The sequence below is a fragment of the Cygnus olor genome, chromosome 2 (genome assembly GCF_009769625.2).
Source record: "Cygnus olor isolate bCygOlo1 chromosome 2, bCygOlo1.pri.v2, whole genome shotgun sequence".
Lineage (NCBI taxonomy): Eukaryota > Metazoa > Chordata > Aves > Anseriformes > Anatidae > Cygnus > Cygnus olor.
The window spans coordinates 63,286,020-63,302,964 of NC_049170.1; the positions used below are offsets into that span (position 1 = coordinate 63,286,020).

General features: G+C 40.3%; 1 protein-coding gene across 2 annotated transcripts in view; it reads left to right on the forward strand.

Moving 5' to 3' along the window:
* Nucleotides 1-16,945, forward strand: part of NPSR1 (neuropeptide S receptor 1) — a 58,634-nt gene that overhangs the window by 40,012 nt on the left and 1,677 nt on the right. For both annotated transcript variants that reach the window (XM_040549151.1, XM_040549152.1), the window contains exons 5-7: nt 4,614-4,815; nt 13,768-13,844; nt 15,764-15,856. In XM_040549151.1, the coding sequence (XP_040405085.1) occupies nt 4,614-4,815; nt 13,768-13,844; nt 15,764-15,856 (372 nt within the window). The remainder of the gene's footprint in view (nt 1-4,613; nt 4,816-13,767; nt 13,845-15,763; nt 15,857-16,945) is intronic.

Sequence of the window (16,945 nt, forward strand, 5' to 3'; positions counted from 1 at the left end):
AAAGAGTTGTGGCTTCAATATGTATTAAGCTGCACTTTAGCCCTCAGCAGTTTTTTATAAGCTTTGTGTTAGCAAAGAACGAAATGACATTTTAAAAAGTTAAAGGGGGTTCGTTATCTTCCAGCATTTTGAGCAAAGTATTATGGGCAAAAGGTATCCCTTGTACAGCTAAGCTGTCTCTAGGAGATACAACTATATTACCTATTTATTCACGTGAAAAAAAAATAATTTGGATAGAGAATATATAGTATTGAGAATTGATATGATAAGAGAACTTCGAAAACTATAGCAAATAAGTTTGGATATTTATTCTGTTTTAAAATTCCATCTGTTATTTTTGCAGCACTCAAATACACCTCGTCTGCTTAGCAATACAATTTAAAGAATGTGAGTTCTTTCCTACAGAGCTTTAAGTCTGAATTTAAGAATGCTGCACTGAGTGAAAACTATTAATAGCAGGTGAGGTGGAAGGGGTATGGTTACGAGAGCCATGGTGGCTCGAAGATGCATTGCAATCAGACAGAAATATTATTTTTGTTTCTGAGTAATGATGATTTTTGACAGTCTGCTCTATTCAGGGGATCAGAATAATGGTCCTCTTTGACCTTAAAAACCTATGAATCCAACACAGCCCAGGCAGTGGTGCAGCTCTGGCAGATGCTAAGGCCTGAAAACTTCAAATACTTGAGTGAAGTTCAGCCTAATATTCCCCAGCATGTGGACTGACTTTTTCAAAGCGGGGAGGATTGATACCAAGTTTTTATATCAGTGGGCTTTTAGATGCAGTTTGCTTTGCAGCTCCCACAGCCTTGGGCTGGGGAAGGTTCATAAACCACCTGAAACACTGGCTGCTGGCCGAGCAGGGCTAGCTACCAGACAGACCCACTGATATTTCTTCTTCGGGCACCATAAGAGAAAAGTAACATTGTTGAATTACCTCCTGGGCTTAGTAAAGATTTTTTTCAGTACTTTTTGCCAACCATTTTGATGTTGATCCGCGAACTTTTGTTGTTGTTGTTGCTGCTATGGAAAATTTGGTAAAGGTTAAAGAACAAATTGCATGCAATAGCTCTTTTTCTTTTTCCCTTATTGGAAGAGAGTTTCTTCTCCATCAGACTCTTCCTACACTTGGTGGGATGCAATCCTCAGAGATCTCAAACCTCATCCTGCCCCACTACAGCGTGGGTCACTCCTCCTGTGCCCCATGGCATGCAAAAGATGTTCTTTGCACTATTCCTCCAGCCAAAGTCACCTGGTCAACATGGGTCGTACAGGAGCTGAGCAAAGGGATAATGAGCCTAGGAGGATTAAGAAGCATGCCTTCTTCCCCTTATCACCTTTACCAGAGCCCAAGTGGTTCAGGGTGATTTGTTAAGATCTGGCATGCCAGGAGGCAAGAGGGGACTTGATGAGCACCACCTGCCTCCAGCAGGGCTGGTACCACCAACAGATGTCTTTCATGGAGCCAAGATCATGCAGCTACCTGCATATCTTCAATGGGAAAAAGGAGGCAGTGGTAAATTCAGAAGAATGATCTAAGGAGGCATATTTACCACAGAAACTTCCTGGAATATATATGTATATACACTAGCCTTTTGCACCCGGCTGTTCCTAGCAGAGGTGCCATGTGTGCAGCTCTTAGCTGTCTTGCAAATGGAGAACAAAGAGAGTTACAAGACTTTGTCATTGGTAATGACACAAAGAAATGGTAAAAACAATTGTGAGTCAACTGGTGGAAAATAACACTTGTAAACACTTGTATATTCTTTCCAAAATCAAATGCTCATCCCCCAAAATCCTTCAGTCAAGAAACAAAAGAGTTATTTCTCTTTACCCTGTTTAGAAATAATGTAACCTTGAAATATCATTTCAGGGAAAAAAAAAAAAAGTCAATCATTTTGTTTAGAAAATGTCAAACAATTTTAAATACGTATATGTGTTTAATTACTAGCTGTGAGTTAAAAGACAGAACCCAAATAGGTGGAAACTGTCCCTTGCACGGCTTTGGGGTGCAAACGCTCAAGTCCATTAGATCATTGAGATCATAACAGCTCTCTCCAGACTTAAAAACTAATTTTAAAATGGCACTTTCTTGATGAAAGGATTGCAGCAGGATGGCAGTAGGGAGCAAAACTCCCCCCAGAAGGTGCTTCTCCTCCACATGGAGCTGAGAACAGACAGATGTGCATAAAAAACACTGCTGCAATATACAGATGGAAGAAGCAGAGCAAAAGGGAAGGGGACATGAACAGGTCCATTAGGAGAGTCGGTACAAGAGCTTGTGACAGATTCCTCCTAATGCTAGATGTTCATCTTGACCATTCCAGCAAGGAAAACTCTCTATATAAAGAGCAATATTATGTTTAGAGGAAAATACTGATGGGGCGAATAGAATATTATACAGAATATTATATAGAATATTATACAGAATATTAGAAATCTGTTATTTATTTGATTCTGTCTATAACTTATTCCATCTATAACTTATATAGCTCTAGTTATAGAATTTGCTAGCATTTGGAGCATACCAGAGCATTTTCAAAAATAAAATAAAAATAATAATAAAAACCTGCTTATGAGGCAGCTGATTAACATTAGCCCAATAAAAAAAAAACTTATCCATATGCTACCAGTAGCCTGTAAAGCCCTTTAGACTGCCCAGGTCATTTTCTACCAAATACAAAGAATGTTTTAAAAAAAGAATAAATGAACATTGCAGCTAAAGTTTTATAAAACATGTAGATAAAACAACACTTTTGCCAAGCACAAATTGCCCCACTTCACTTCAAATTAAGGGTGTAGCTACACAGTGCAAAAAAATAAGATATGTTATCCAAGAATGACCTTTCCCCCTTATAAATAGACACATGGGCCCCATTGAGGCTTGTAGCATGTTGTTTAAGTAGCTTCCTCACCACCTAAAAGCATTTTCTGTCAGGAGATATTTTGTGAAGCTGTTAATATTCCTTTTGTTAAGTTTATTCTGTTATGCTTTGGGAAACTTTATGGTTCTCCTCTGCTTGTGCAATATTTATAGACTTAATCTAACCCTCTCACTTAGTGGATGTCATCAAAGTTCCCTTAAGCCCTGGATTAGCAAGACCGTATTTTGCTGAATGTGGGTAGCATTTAAAGATGAGCAGGATAAATGAATATTTGCAAGTGATGTTTTATAAAGCATAAAATTACTTTTTGAATGCTTCTCCCACATGCTTTTATATTGCTCTTTGAGCTTCAAGGAGAAAAGATGTTCTTCTTGATATACATAATTTAAATGATTTTCTATTTCACACACAACTCCTGGTATTTTGTAGACAAGAAGGACAATAAAGTATTTCAGCACCAAAGCTTCCCAAATCAAAATTTGTCCCCATCTGTTTCTGTAGCAATATGACTCTGGGGGGGGGGGGGGGGGGGGGGGGGGAATAACTGCTGATGAGAATCACTGGTACTCCACAGATCAGCCCCTCCTCTCCATACTTTTCAGTTAGAGCTACAAGGATTTTACCAAAAGCTACATATTTGTCAAAATTAAATCTTTGGGGCTGTTTGCTCCAACATGTTGATTTTTACAAAATTCCATAGGAGCCACTGGGCATCATTTGGTTTTCTATCAGTTTTCTCCATTGGCAGTAGAGGAGGACAAGAGAAAGGTAGAAAGAGTAACCCAAATCTACCAAGTATCTTGGGATCCTTGAACTTCCATTCCTCAACATGAAATCCAGAAGGATCTCTTAGTGGATGGCTGTTGCAGCAAACAAAGCAGGGCTGAGCACTCAAGCACTAGCCCGCAATCCTGTTTCCCTGTTGCATGCATGGTTAGCTGCCCACCCTTGACGTGGTTGGGCTTGTGTCCATCAACTGGAGCTGGGTTTGGTCCCCACTATGCCATGGGGAACTGCAGGACATGCCTGGGCTCTCCAGCATCACTTCTGCTTGGGGCAGTAGAGTTGCAGCTGGGGTCAAGAGCAGATGGCTGTGCAGTTTTGTTTCCACCCTAAACAGATGTGTTTTCTGTTTCCTGAGAGGGAATATTTTTTGAGTCTTCTCCCTACAAGATACATCAAAATGTTAATTTTCCATTCCAAGGAGGACATTTCCCCCCTCCAGTACATCCAGTACACTCCAACCCAGGTATATTTTAAGTAGCCCTTCCTGGTCTCAACCTTCCTCAGGTACCTGTAGCTCAAAGGCTCCTTCTTTTCCATCTGTCCCCATACTGACCTCTGTTTTGCTGTGCCCAGGTACGAACGTGCATCAGGACAGGCCTGACGTCCCTTGCACTCGTTCATGAAGTTGCCTTGGTGGTCAAGAGGAATGTTTTACTTCTCAGGTTTCTGACTTGCTGACCCTCACCCATGCCTTTCCCATAGCGTTTCAGATTCAATGGGCCCCAAGAATATTGAAAAAAATCATAACTAAATGACTTTTTACCATGAGAAAGAGATGAACCCCCACACTCCCTTGCAGTCTTCTCAGCACCAACTGGCTTCAGACTGAAAACACCTTTCTTCACACAGTCTGCTCCTCCCCACCTTTCTCTCAGTTCTGCTTCAAAGGGACAGCCTCATTGGCAACCCCATTAACACTGTCTATTTGAATCTGTTGAACAGAAAGACAGGCGAAAGTTCTTATTGGAGTGGCCTGGAGCCTCTCTTTCCTGTTTTCAATACCGACTCTGATTATTTTTGGGAAACGGCAGCTCTCCAATGGGGAAGTGCAGTGCTGGGCTCTCTGGCCCGATGACTCCTACTGGATACCCTACATGACGGTGGTTGCTTTCCTGGTGTACTTCATTCCACTGATCATTATCAGGTAAGCCTGCTGGTGGGAGTGCATGGTGAAAGCTGTCAAGCATGCAGTCGGCTTAATGCTTTATTTTCACTCGTTCATTATGGTTTCATTTCCACACCTGCCTTATAGTGGCTTCAGTTTGCATCATGTAATGCACGGGCCGCTGTGCTTGCCCTGGGTGCTCTCCATGCAGTATTAATAGCTGGGAACATTCTTTCTGAACAAGGATTGAATCTCTAAGTATGTCCACTTATCTCCGCAGCTTCAGGCTTGAAATATATCTTTGAAATTATCTTGAAATATCTTGAAATATATCTTTATAAATACAGTATGAATATCTAGCTATTATGACAAAACATTGTTTTAATAAAAGAACAGAAACCACACAGGCTAATTAAACTGAAATTAACTTAAAGTGCTCTCAGGTTTCATAGTACTAAAAGAGTGTTTCTTCATGAGGGTCAGAAAGAAATCCCTAAATGTCTGAAGCTGTCAAACACTGCTAAAATACAAAGAAATGAAATTCTTCCCATTCTGTAATGGGAAATTTGAACAAAGGTGATCTGCAGCAGAATCTCCTTTTAAACTGAGTTCAGCCAATATCCCAAACTGTGCTTGGTGATCAGCGAATTTATTGCCTTCCTCTCGGGTGCTGTCATTAGCCAACATTAAACAAAAGTGATCTAGCCCTGAGGAGCTACTGGTTGGAACGAGCAGTCAAAAACTCCTGTGGAAGAGGAGCGCAGCTTTGTAACTAACAGCCTTGAAAGGCTGCTGGTGGCAGTAATTTGTGCTCTCAGTGAAGACATATTCCTCACCTCTCTTTCCCTTATGTTCTCCTTCAGTAGCAAGGTTACGACAGAATTTCTTCATGTCAATCTCTCCTTCTTAGTGGTAAAGATGACTTGCTGGGACTCCTTTTTTTCTGCATACCTTGGTGACAACTACTTGGGCTATGAGAGAGGAGCTCTGTTTGCATGTTTGTCAGACATCTCTCTTGGTCATTCTGCTTTTCCAGTGGGTCTGAGACTCCCAGCATGAGTCTCATGGAATCATCTAGGTTAGAAAAGACCTTCAAGATCACCAAGTCTGTATTAGATTCTTGTTCATTAACACTTCAGGTGGGAGCAGGGGGGATGCTGATCTTTTCTAGGAGATGACAGGACAAGCTACATAAGCTAAATATTAAAGACCATGCCATGGTTTTAGTTCCTTTCCAGTTGAGTGATACCTTTAAGTTTTGTGAAGTTTAATCACAGAGATTAAGTTCCGCAGCTTCTAATAGAAAGAGATTTATCTCTGATAGAACCAAAAACATGGGAGCAAGGAAATTATGGTGCTTGAATTCATCTACCTGACTTTTTAGTATGGTTTCAACATTGCTCTGTGTTGCTCCCTAAAGAGAAGAGATGACTTCTATATTTTGCTTATAACACATCAGTTTGCTAAACTTCCCATTTTTGTGCAGAATGCACAGACAAAGAACAAAATCATTAAAATTTCTCCTTAAAGAAAGGGCATCATAGAATAGAGAAAAACAGCTTCTAGATTATCCAGTTGCTCTTTGTTCTTAGACAGGACCATTTCTCTTTGTATTTTTTTTTTCCTGTATCTTAAAGCTTGACTAGTTTTAAATAAACCAAAAAGTATTCTTGGGAATAAGTAAAAATATGGGTGAATCTGCAGCCTGTTATTGCCAGCAGAAAGAATAAACGCAAACACACACATACAATCTAATGGTAAAAGCAATAATGCCAGGAAACTTTGAGGCTGGCTGTTACTTCTGGAGGAGATTTGTTTTGAAATTTTTAAACAGTTAGCAAGCAGGAAATTATACCCAGCATCTTAAGTGTTTCAGGGAAAAGGCCAGCAGCCTGACAACCTATCTATCATTCCACAGGTGTGTCAAACAACTCTTTCATACTCAGACTTACAGATTCGTACATTTTCTATGACAAACAATCCTTCTTTTAATGGAGTATAGAAGTGTTTTGTTTGTTTGTTTGTTTGTTTGTTTGTTTGTTTTCCCCAAGGACAGGCAAGCTACATAGCAACATTTTTTTCTGATTTGCTGACATTACGCTCCCTCTCCTCCCTGCCAGAAATGTGTGACTTGACTTACTGTAAATCCCCAGAAGCGAGAAGGTGATGAAGACATGACGGGAAAGGGAAAGGCAGTGAAGCCAGCATTTCATAAGATTGCCCTGGCAGCTGAGAGATGAATAAAACATCCTAAAATTTCTGCAGCTTTAACCTTAACTGACTTCCACATGAGAAGCTTATGGCAGGGCAGGAACCTCAAACACTGGCCTCAGGGTCATGGGGCAGAGCCTGCTCCTGATTCAAACACGTCCCTGATTCAGTGTATACCAGCACAGGCTCTCCCACCTCCCTGCCAGCAAGAAGAAAAAATTTTTACAGGTCTTAAGTGGTGCTGGGCACTAGGAGGATGGAAGCAGGTGGGCCATGGAAGGATGCTTTATGGCCACTTATTTGTTGTCAATTATATTATTTCCTTCAGAATAGAGAGGGATGTCTAGAGCCGTAGACAAAGAGGATGACCATCAGCAGAAGCATTGTGAACAAATACCACACAGTTTAGAAAGAACTGGCTATTTTTAAAACCATGTTTTCAAGTTTTGGATATTCAAGCATACAAGTAAAGGTTGCAAAATCTCATCTGACACATCTTCAGGACCTCTGCTAATGCAGCCTCAAGGGACAACACCTATTTCTTTAAAATTGTTTGTCAGTCCAGAGGTTTAAAACTAATCCACCTAATATGACTGCAGCATATAAATATTCTGATGTGCAGTTTGCAGCTGAAGAGCAGCAGGAATTGCCATTAATGTCTGCAGGGACTCCATTTCTCTGCAAAAGCCCTGTTTCACCACATACCTCCAGATGCTCTTTCAGACTGGTCACAAACAAGACACTGTTTCAGAGGAGTGAGCAAGAGAGAGAGGACAGACACAATGTCCGGATGTAGCGGATATGCATTACTCTGTTGAAAGATTAATTATACAAATGAGAGGTGTTATTTAGTCAAGAGAGGAAGACGTTTTGTGGTTTCTGAATTTAGTGGTCTTTAGGTGAAGATGTTACAAAGAATAAGGCTGTAATGTGACAATGGAGAGATGATCCACAAATGTGCAACTGAAAAGTCAAGTAACAGTTTCTAAGAAGCAGGTTTATTCATATTAAATTTATATATAAAATGAATTCATATATGAAATATTAATTTATTGTGAATAAGGCAGCAGTCAAGTGCTTAGTGAGGAAGCAAAGCCTTACAGTGCAGGCTGCACGCCTTTTCTGCAATAACTCGATTTGCTTGCACAGCTCCTTTATTTTCTCTTCTGAAGTACTCCGACCTAACTGCACGGTGGTTGCCCAATGCAATATGGGACACTGTCTGGCAGAGTTAATTCTTAATTAGTTCTGCCACCTGCATCTGCAGAAAGCCTCACCTCCAGAGCAAAACAATTCACATACAGCAGCAGTTTTTCTGGCACGGTCCATCCAAAGTGCATACAAAGGATAAAACCTTACTTTTCAGCCGCAGAAATTAATTCCACACGGATCTGATGCTCTGGCTGCACGGTTTTGTGTTGCTATAGCCCAGGTACTGTCATCTTTTAAACTTCTCTCATCATCCTCCAGCTCTCCACAGAGCTGATTTCACATGCTCCTGGCACAGTCAGTAACTCACAAGAGATGCATCGTTCATAACACTGCGGCACAAGGGATACAATATTTAACTGACAACCTTTATGTTCAGCCTAGAAATCCCTTCCACTGGTGAGCAAACTCCCCAGACACTATGTAAGCAAACCCTTTAGAATCCAGGCCAAAATATGAACCATAAGAAAACAACAATCTGCCTTTTATTATTATTATTTTTTAATTATATATATATAAAGGCAATCTGTGAACAAAACTACAACAGTCCTGAAAGATTTCCATACTAGAGAGGTCTGTTCTCACCACCACTTCTTCATAACTAGAGCAATCAGTGATCAAACAGCTTGTGGTTTTGTGGGGAATTTTTAACCCAATACAAATGAACAGGATCTGAATAATGGAAAGGGAATGAAAAGCACTAATGAGATTTTTAACTCAAGTACATGGTTATCTTTGAGAGCTGAGAATCGGGGAGAGCACTTGTTGTTTTCATATTAAAGCTCCACTCCTCTTCCTTAGTTCTAGTCAGAGAGAGCCAAATATCTTTTATCATGTTCTTCCTTATAGCACTTGAAGATGTGGCTCTAAATAAGAGGGACGCCTCTTATTTGGGCTACTCTACCACTTTTTTTTTTTTTTAATTTATTATTTTCTGCAGTTAATATTGTCTACCTTCCAAAAAAACAGACTGCTCAGAAAAATAAATTAGGCCACCTGCCTAATGTGTTCTCACCTATTCATGGACAAGTGTCATCAGTGACAACCAACGCCATTTCTCCTGCACCATGAAATGCCAAGCATATCTCAGAATGGTACCTGTGATACTCGAATACCTCTAGGCCACTGCTAAACATGCATCACATCAAGATTACAGATTTCCCTCCTGCAAGGGTTTGCACCTGGCCTCTCTGGTTCTGTGATGGGGAGACAGGAAAGTTACTGGGCTTCTGTTCTACATCATTACTCTCTGATCTGTGCCAAAACATAATCGTGTTTTGTCACTTGGATATTCAGAAAGTCAGAGTCTATAAGGGATTGTTCTTTTTAGCATATTTTTTTTTCATGAAAGTCAAATATGTTTTATCTATTTTAACCTGATAAATGCAATATCTAGATATTCATCTAATATAAGTCCAAATTCAAGTTACAAAAAAATGCAGAAGTTCCTCTTAAAGTATGGAGGAAAAAAAATGTCCATCTGCTGTTTAAAATCAAAACTCCAAAGAGAACATACGTTTTGGAGCAGAAGAAAAATAGTCAGAAAGGAAAAAAAATCAGCTGAAAGGAAAAATATGGAACTAAAATTAAGGCATCACAATGAAAAGATGAGTAGATGAAATGAAAAGTATTTATCTGAATTAAATCAAATCAAATAAAAAAATATATTAATAAAAATTTCAAAGGTCTTATTTTGAGCTTGATTCAATGAACACAACCATTTTGCCTGCAATTTCCATTTCAAAACAAAAAAGTCTAGATCTTACAAGTATGTTCTAATATTTGGCTGTCTATTCACTTACCCATTACGCATGCCTACAATGGTTTATCTGGATGAAGTTACATAGGCTTTTTGTCTTTGGATAAATAGTGCTGTAAATTAGCTACCATAAAACACAATGCAGCTTCATCCCTTTGAACAATTGAAGTATGATGAACAATAGACAATGCTGGATGATAAATACAAGCAATTAACAAGGAGCTTCAGTGTACTTTTTGCCATTGTAATGGTTCACTTTAATAGGAAATACTGAGCCTGGATGGGATGCTATGACAATGTAATCAAATATTTAAAAAAAAAAAAAGTTTTTAAAGAGTGGGTAGATCTATAATTCTTATGATTGTTAATATCAATATGTAGGTTTACCAGAGGACATTTTATTTTCCAAAACAGAAGTGACCTAGGAAATACCTTAAGTTAGTTATTCATATGGACAAAGACTGCCAAAATTACCAATGGGGTCAAATTAACCAACACCATTAACTAATAACATACAAAGGTGAACATGCATCTCAGTCCTTCAGAATTTGGATCAATCTAAATTGCTTTTGGAGGTACAATGCATTTAATTTGCTGAGTTACATCATATTCTTATATTTTTCTGCCACCTCTACACATATGCTTCTTCTCAGGGCTAGAAAAATCATTGCATTTTCATATGAACAGCATGCCCTTTCTATCCTATGGTCTTCACAGCCTGAGTGACTCCTTCTCAAAATGGTTTGGTTTTTTTTCCATCCAGATGTGACTACTACATCTGATCTCTTTCTTCCCTTTCATTAGTCCCTTACTTGCAAATAATAGGCCACAACAACTCAATAACAAAATAATAAACAATATAATATTTCAGTATCACAGTATGCATTATGACTACAACACATTTATATAGCACCCAAAAATCCCCAGTTAGAGTTGGAAGACTAAGCACTTACAGACACAAAAATATCTGACATGTGGATCTCCTGTTCATCTGAATACCATCTCTCATCTGTACCTCTCTTTCTTCATCTGCCACTTCATTTGCGATCAAGTGGGAATTTGTTCCCACCCTCTAAGATGTCACTGACCACCTCTTCCTCCTGCAACCACCTTGTACAGAAAGAAAGAAGCTACAAGTCCATTCTGGGAAAACAAAACAAAACTGGTTTTCTCTTGTAAGAAAAATACTTCTGTTCTGTAAGTGCTCTTTTGTTTTGTTGTAGTTTGGGGGTGGGTTCTTTGTTGTTGTTGTTGGTTTTTTTGGCTTTGAAATACACACACACAGATGCCTTTTATGATCATATGTTTTGGGTGACACATTTCTGGAAAGTCTGGAAAATAAAGATTAGGCAGTAATACCATCTGGAATCCCAGAGAGATGAAGGCTTAACTGTGGTCACTGGGAAGCATACCTAACGTGCTAAGTGACTCCTCTTCCCTGACACCCACCCTGAGCATTGCTATGCCACCTCTGGTCTCCTTCTAGTAAAGCAGACTCCCATAGATCCAGCTATAGAGAAAAGAAAGATGAACAGAGGCAAAAATACCAATACAAATCCACTATGTTGACAGCACTGTAGGAGTCACCGGATTAAACAAGGAATTAATGTTTCCCCCGTACTTCTAAAAAAATAAGGCTTCAAATGAAGCAGTATGTAATCTTACATACGAAATATCCAGTGTATTCTAGGACCTGGCACTACGTTGCTTGACCAGTGTGTGAAAAATCAAGTTGGTACAACTGCACCTTGTGAAAGGGCTGCTCTTACCAGACTGCAGCCAAGAGGGCAGGATTTCTAGGGTAGGAGGGAAAGCAAGTGAAGAGCCTGCCTTCCTAATTCAATCCTTGTGGTACCTGGCTGGCAGGACAGAGTCTGAATATTTTGAGTACAGAGTTGGGCTGCTTTGTCCTGGTACTTGGGCAATTCTGAATGTGTCATGCTGGACACACAGAGATCTTTATCAGAGGGGATATTGTTCTGACTGCAAATAAAAAGGTCAGGCTAGAGATAGCAGGCTGGAGATAAAATAGAAGCAGGTCTTGCAGGAGCTGGCTGAAGTTTTCTCAAGATAACAACAATTATCATCATAATAGATTCTGATTCATTGGAACAATCAAAGGAGAAATGATACAGGAATTTTCAACCATTGTCAGTGCAAAGTACACAGAAACTTTCAAGTGTGCTAGCTGATAAACAAACAGGCTCTTGAAAAGCCAGGAGATAAAAGGAAATATTCAAGTCAGCTGGGAGCCATGCTGGACCTTTGAAGGGATTAAGATGGTGTCTGCGGCAGATGCATGAAAAATCCTTCCTGGGTGAGTACAGCACTGCTCTGCTGCACAGCCCAGTCTGCATGTTGAATTTCCATCTCTCACATACTGAGCCTGGGAACCAGATATCCCAAACCTGCACAGAAAGGAAACCCCCAGGATGCACAAATACTGCTTTTGCAAGCGTGGCTAAGAATTGAGGTTGCTATAGGAAAGGCTCATATATCAGTCTGAAAGCTCTAGTAAAAATAATGTCTCTTCTGACAACAAAAATAAGCTGTATGACAGTAAGACATCTTTTTTTTTTTTTTTTTTCATCTCTATAAAACACCCTGCAATAATTTCTAGAGCTGCACCTTTTTCACAGGCTCAGTGCTAAGGTCTACAGCAATTAATGGTCAGGCTGCCCAAGGTTACCCCAAAACACTGTGGTGTACTGGCAAATGGCACACGATGACTTCTGTTGTGATGCTTGGTTTTTATGTCAGGAAAATACGGCAACCCAAGTGCATTAGCTGAAATATTTTAAAATTATTTTCATCTTCCTTAGCAGACTAAAGAGGAAGTCACCAGTCAAAGGCATGCTCTTGCTCAGTGATTTTAGCTGCACATTATCCAAGCTTTCAGGCAAAAAGGCACACAGAGCAAGGCCTAATATTTCTTTTTAACTGCCTCAGAGGTAACATCCTCATCCAGGGCGTGGGTTCAAACAGCTCATGAGCTGAGAGGAACTATTTTTATCTGTTCTATGTTAAAGAAATAGAATCCCACAGTTATCACCTAGGCAAAGACCATAGCAATCCATGTTTGTTGTGGACTGGAGCACTGTCCATCTTTCCCATCAAAATTATATGCATATTCCCCTCTAAATATGCAAACTGTAGTGGATCTGGTTTTGAATCGCCTAAATCTTCCCATATACCTGACATTTCTGTGCTCCTCAATTTCAGTCCCAGGACCTCAAGAGGTGAGAGTTAGCACCGTGGTACTTAACATGCTCATGGATTGTGCCCCATTCCCTTCCCCAGGGTACCATACTATTCATCATCTTCATATTCCCAAAATAACACCAGATCAGAGCTGGGTACACATCCAAAACAGGTCCCTCCTCTTGCTTCCGCCATTTCAGGGTGAGTTCCCTCCTTGCAGCTCCCATGTAAAGCACTCATGAGCACTTCCCAGTGCAGGACAAGGTGCCTCCTGCCTGGTGCAGGTAACCAGACACGTTTGGCCTCAGACAGCTGAAAATCCCCAAAGAACTCTTGTCTGAGAGATCTTGGCCAAGCCATGCCATTGCTTTGAACCTCATACTTGACACCTGCAAAGCCTGGACAATGATAACAATCTCCATTGTGAAAACTCTTCAGGTCTGCTTCTGAGAAGTACTTTGGGACAGTCATATTTAATTTACTATTGTTGTTGTCATTACTATTACTATAATTCTTACACATCGATAAGTATATTGACAGAGCATGAATGACCAAGATGTCAGTTAAATTTACTGTGCTTCATAATATCAATGACTCTTTCCCTTCTGTAGCATCATATACTCAATCGTGATTCGAACCATCTGGATGAAGAGCAAAGCTCAGTCTGTCATTATATCCAGCTGCCCTGGTGAGTGTCAGCACACAGGTGTCTCCAGATGCATGATTTGAATCTGGCCAGTCCTATCAAATCTGGGAATGCCCACACATGTGGTGTTGAGCTGGGACCCCATCACTGCAGTGGGAATTGGTTATAGAAACTGCTGATTCATAACTCTTTTCCACACTTTTTCCCTTGACACTAAATCTGCTTTCAAGAAATTATAGAAAACATCTGCAAGGAGAGAAGTAAAAGGTAAAAATCGTTATTCTAGAACTCAGAATCCTAGATCTGAGAACTTTGCTCATTTCTAAAATGACTTATTTTATAGCAGACACTTAGATAAAACTTTTGCAGTGTTTTCACATGCCTTTGCAAGTTTGGATTTTGGTCAAGACCAAGGAGTCTGACCACAAATCATTACAAGAACCTCACTTGCCAGAGGACATTCCTGTTAGTTATGAAGAGAAGTATGTTCATTTACACTAATCCTTTTTACAACACAACTCAAAGAGTGCAGTGCACACAAGCAGTTAGTGCAGCTAAGTGGGGAGTGGTGACACATCAGACCATGGTGACCAAGTTGCCAATACTTGCCTGAAGTAGGATCATGGCTGTTTTAGGAGGAAATGTCCAAATGTGTTGCTGTGCCTACTCAGATATCCTTTCATCATAACCTGACATCTGTTAACTATAACCTTGAAAAGATTTATTCCTCTATTGAAATGCTTGAACAGGACCCATTTCTAATTATCTTGCCTTTGTGACACAATAAGTATCGACTAGCCTTGAAAAAAAAAAATGTCATTCTCCTCACCCAAGAGGTATATTGTGCTCTGTAAGTCAAGTAATTTCCAGAAGTATTAAGTATGGACAATTTTCAAGCTTCTCTATGGGATGTTTCACTGATAACATGTTTCACTGATAACAAGCCCACATTAATTTTATTTACACTTTTTGCTTGCAAATTACAAAGCCTGGATATGCTGTTTTTGTAAGAGGTGCCAAAAGTCATGTACACAGACTTATTTCCAGTGACATTCATTAAAATTTCAGTTCTCAGCTCGGACTACTGGAGCTGAGATATGTTTTGACAAAAAATAACCTTCTTAAGTATTCACTATGGTGAACCTCATTATTCTCATCCAGCAACATGAGCAGCAAATTGACATTAATAATGAAATCAAGCATATTATTAAAATCATGCTGGTACTGCTATTTAAATACAGCACTTGATTCTCATAGACATTAGTGTGGCTTCAGAGGAAATTAGATCAACCAGCCTTGGTGTAAGACTGAATAGAATTTGTTTCTCAATTCAAGGCACATTTCATTTCTGAAAAGCTAACCTACCAGCGTTTCATATTTCATTACTGAGTCAACATGAAGAGTAAAATGCATGACCGATTATCTAAGGCATCAAAAAGACTAAGAGGTCAAGGGAATGGAGTATGTAGCTTTCAAAATCCATCTAATTGAAATGCAGTTAAAAAGTGAACAGGTAGTCTGTTTTGACAGGTTATCTCTCATGTTTTCTTAACTGCAGTTGCCAGTTCCTTTCAGAAAACCTCTCTTATGACACCACTTTAGCTGCATTTTTGCATCTGTGATGGCCAATGGTTTTTGTTAGACTGATACTGTTGGGCATGTCATCAGTGTTTCTCCTGACCATGTGCCCAAGTGTTGAGGACAAGGGATATACAGCTGCCACAATTCTTCAGGAAGATCTCCTTTGCTTACATTTCCACTTCTGATTTTGGAGGGCTCAGGTTTTGAGTGTCCAACTTAAGCAGACTTGCAAGCATCTGAATTTCAGGAAATACTGAGCCCCTGCTTCCTTACACTGGGGAAGGACATGCTGCATATCACTGTCCTGACTGTGAAAGTGCATGCTGACACATCCATGTACCAGCCTTGCTCTTTCACTAACTGAACTATTCTCTCCCCAGATGGGAAAACCTCCTCTGCTGGCTACACCAGTCGTGGGTTCATATCCAGAGCAAAAGTGAAAGCCATCAAGTACAGCATTGTAATTATTCTTGGTAAGTAAAAACATAAGAATAAAAGCCTCACAGCTGGCAGCTGGGAAGGAGGGAGGACGATGCTGAAGTTAGGAAGCTGGTTTTCCTTAGCTCCCTCCATCACCAGCAAAGTGTATTAGGTGGTTCAAAGAATGAGCTTTACTTAAACCCCTGACTTGCCTTCTGACCGTGTCCCCTGCTCTCCTCTGACTGATAGGATCCTATTTTAGGCACTTGACAAACACCTCAGGTGCAGTGATACGCACAGCCTCTCATGCATGTAATGAAAGTAAAGGAGGGACATTGCCTAAAAAGAGCAAAGGAAGATGTCACCTCCTTCTAATCCAGTCTGCTAAGAGACCTGGCAGCTGAGTTGTCTTCTAGATTTAGAGAATATAGCCTGCATATAAGCTGCTGGGGCAGGGCAGGGAAAGGAAGGAGAGGCAAGAGATGCAGAGCAATTGAATTTGATGTCAGAAGCATGTTCCCTGCTGAGGTGGGAAGACGAGCTCTCCTTGCCCAACCAGGCCGTGTATGACTCAGTGCAGGTGTCCTCCGTCTCCCAGGGAGATGACATTATCCTGATGGAATTAGGAGGCTGACGTTTTATCTCGATAAATAAAGGCAGCGTCACACAGGGCTTGTGATTAGCTGCCAGAGACGGGCAGGGAGGCGGCATAAGCTATTTACTCCCTAGGGCTGACTCTTCAGCTACCACTGCAAGAGAGATCATTTCTCTTTCCAACCCTAGGAACAATTCAGATTGATTGATACCACGATAATAGCTACTACTGGAGGTGCTTAGTTCACCGGTTAGCAGTAGTGTCCTTAGACATGAGAGATGCCAGTGTGATTCATGCCTTTCAGAAGACCAAGAGCTCCTTTTCTGTGTGACAATTAGAGAGAGCTTTTGTCAGAACTGGCTGCTGTTGCAATGCCATCAGATGTCAAGAGCTCACCGGGATGTTCAATATTTCAAAGGACCTTGATAACATCAGGCACACAGCATCTCGCAATATGCAAGCAGATTAAGACACATAACATTCAGGACTTTCTCTGAAGCCACCTAAAGTTCTTCACAGTCAGTTCTATGATCCACATGTTGACACT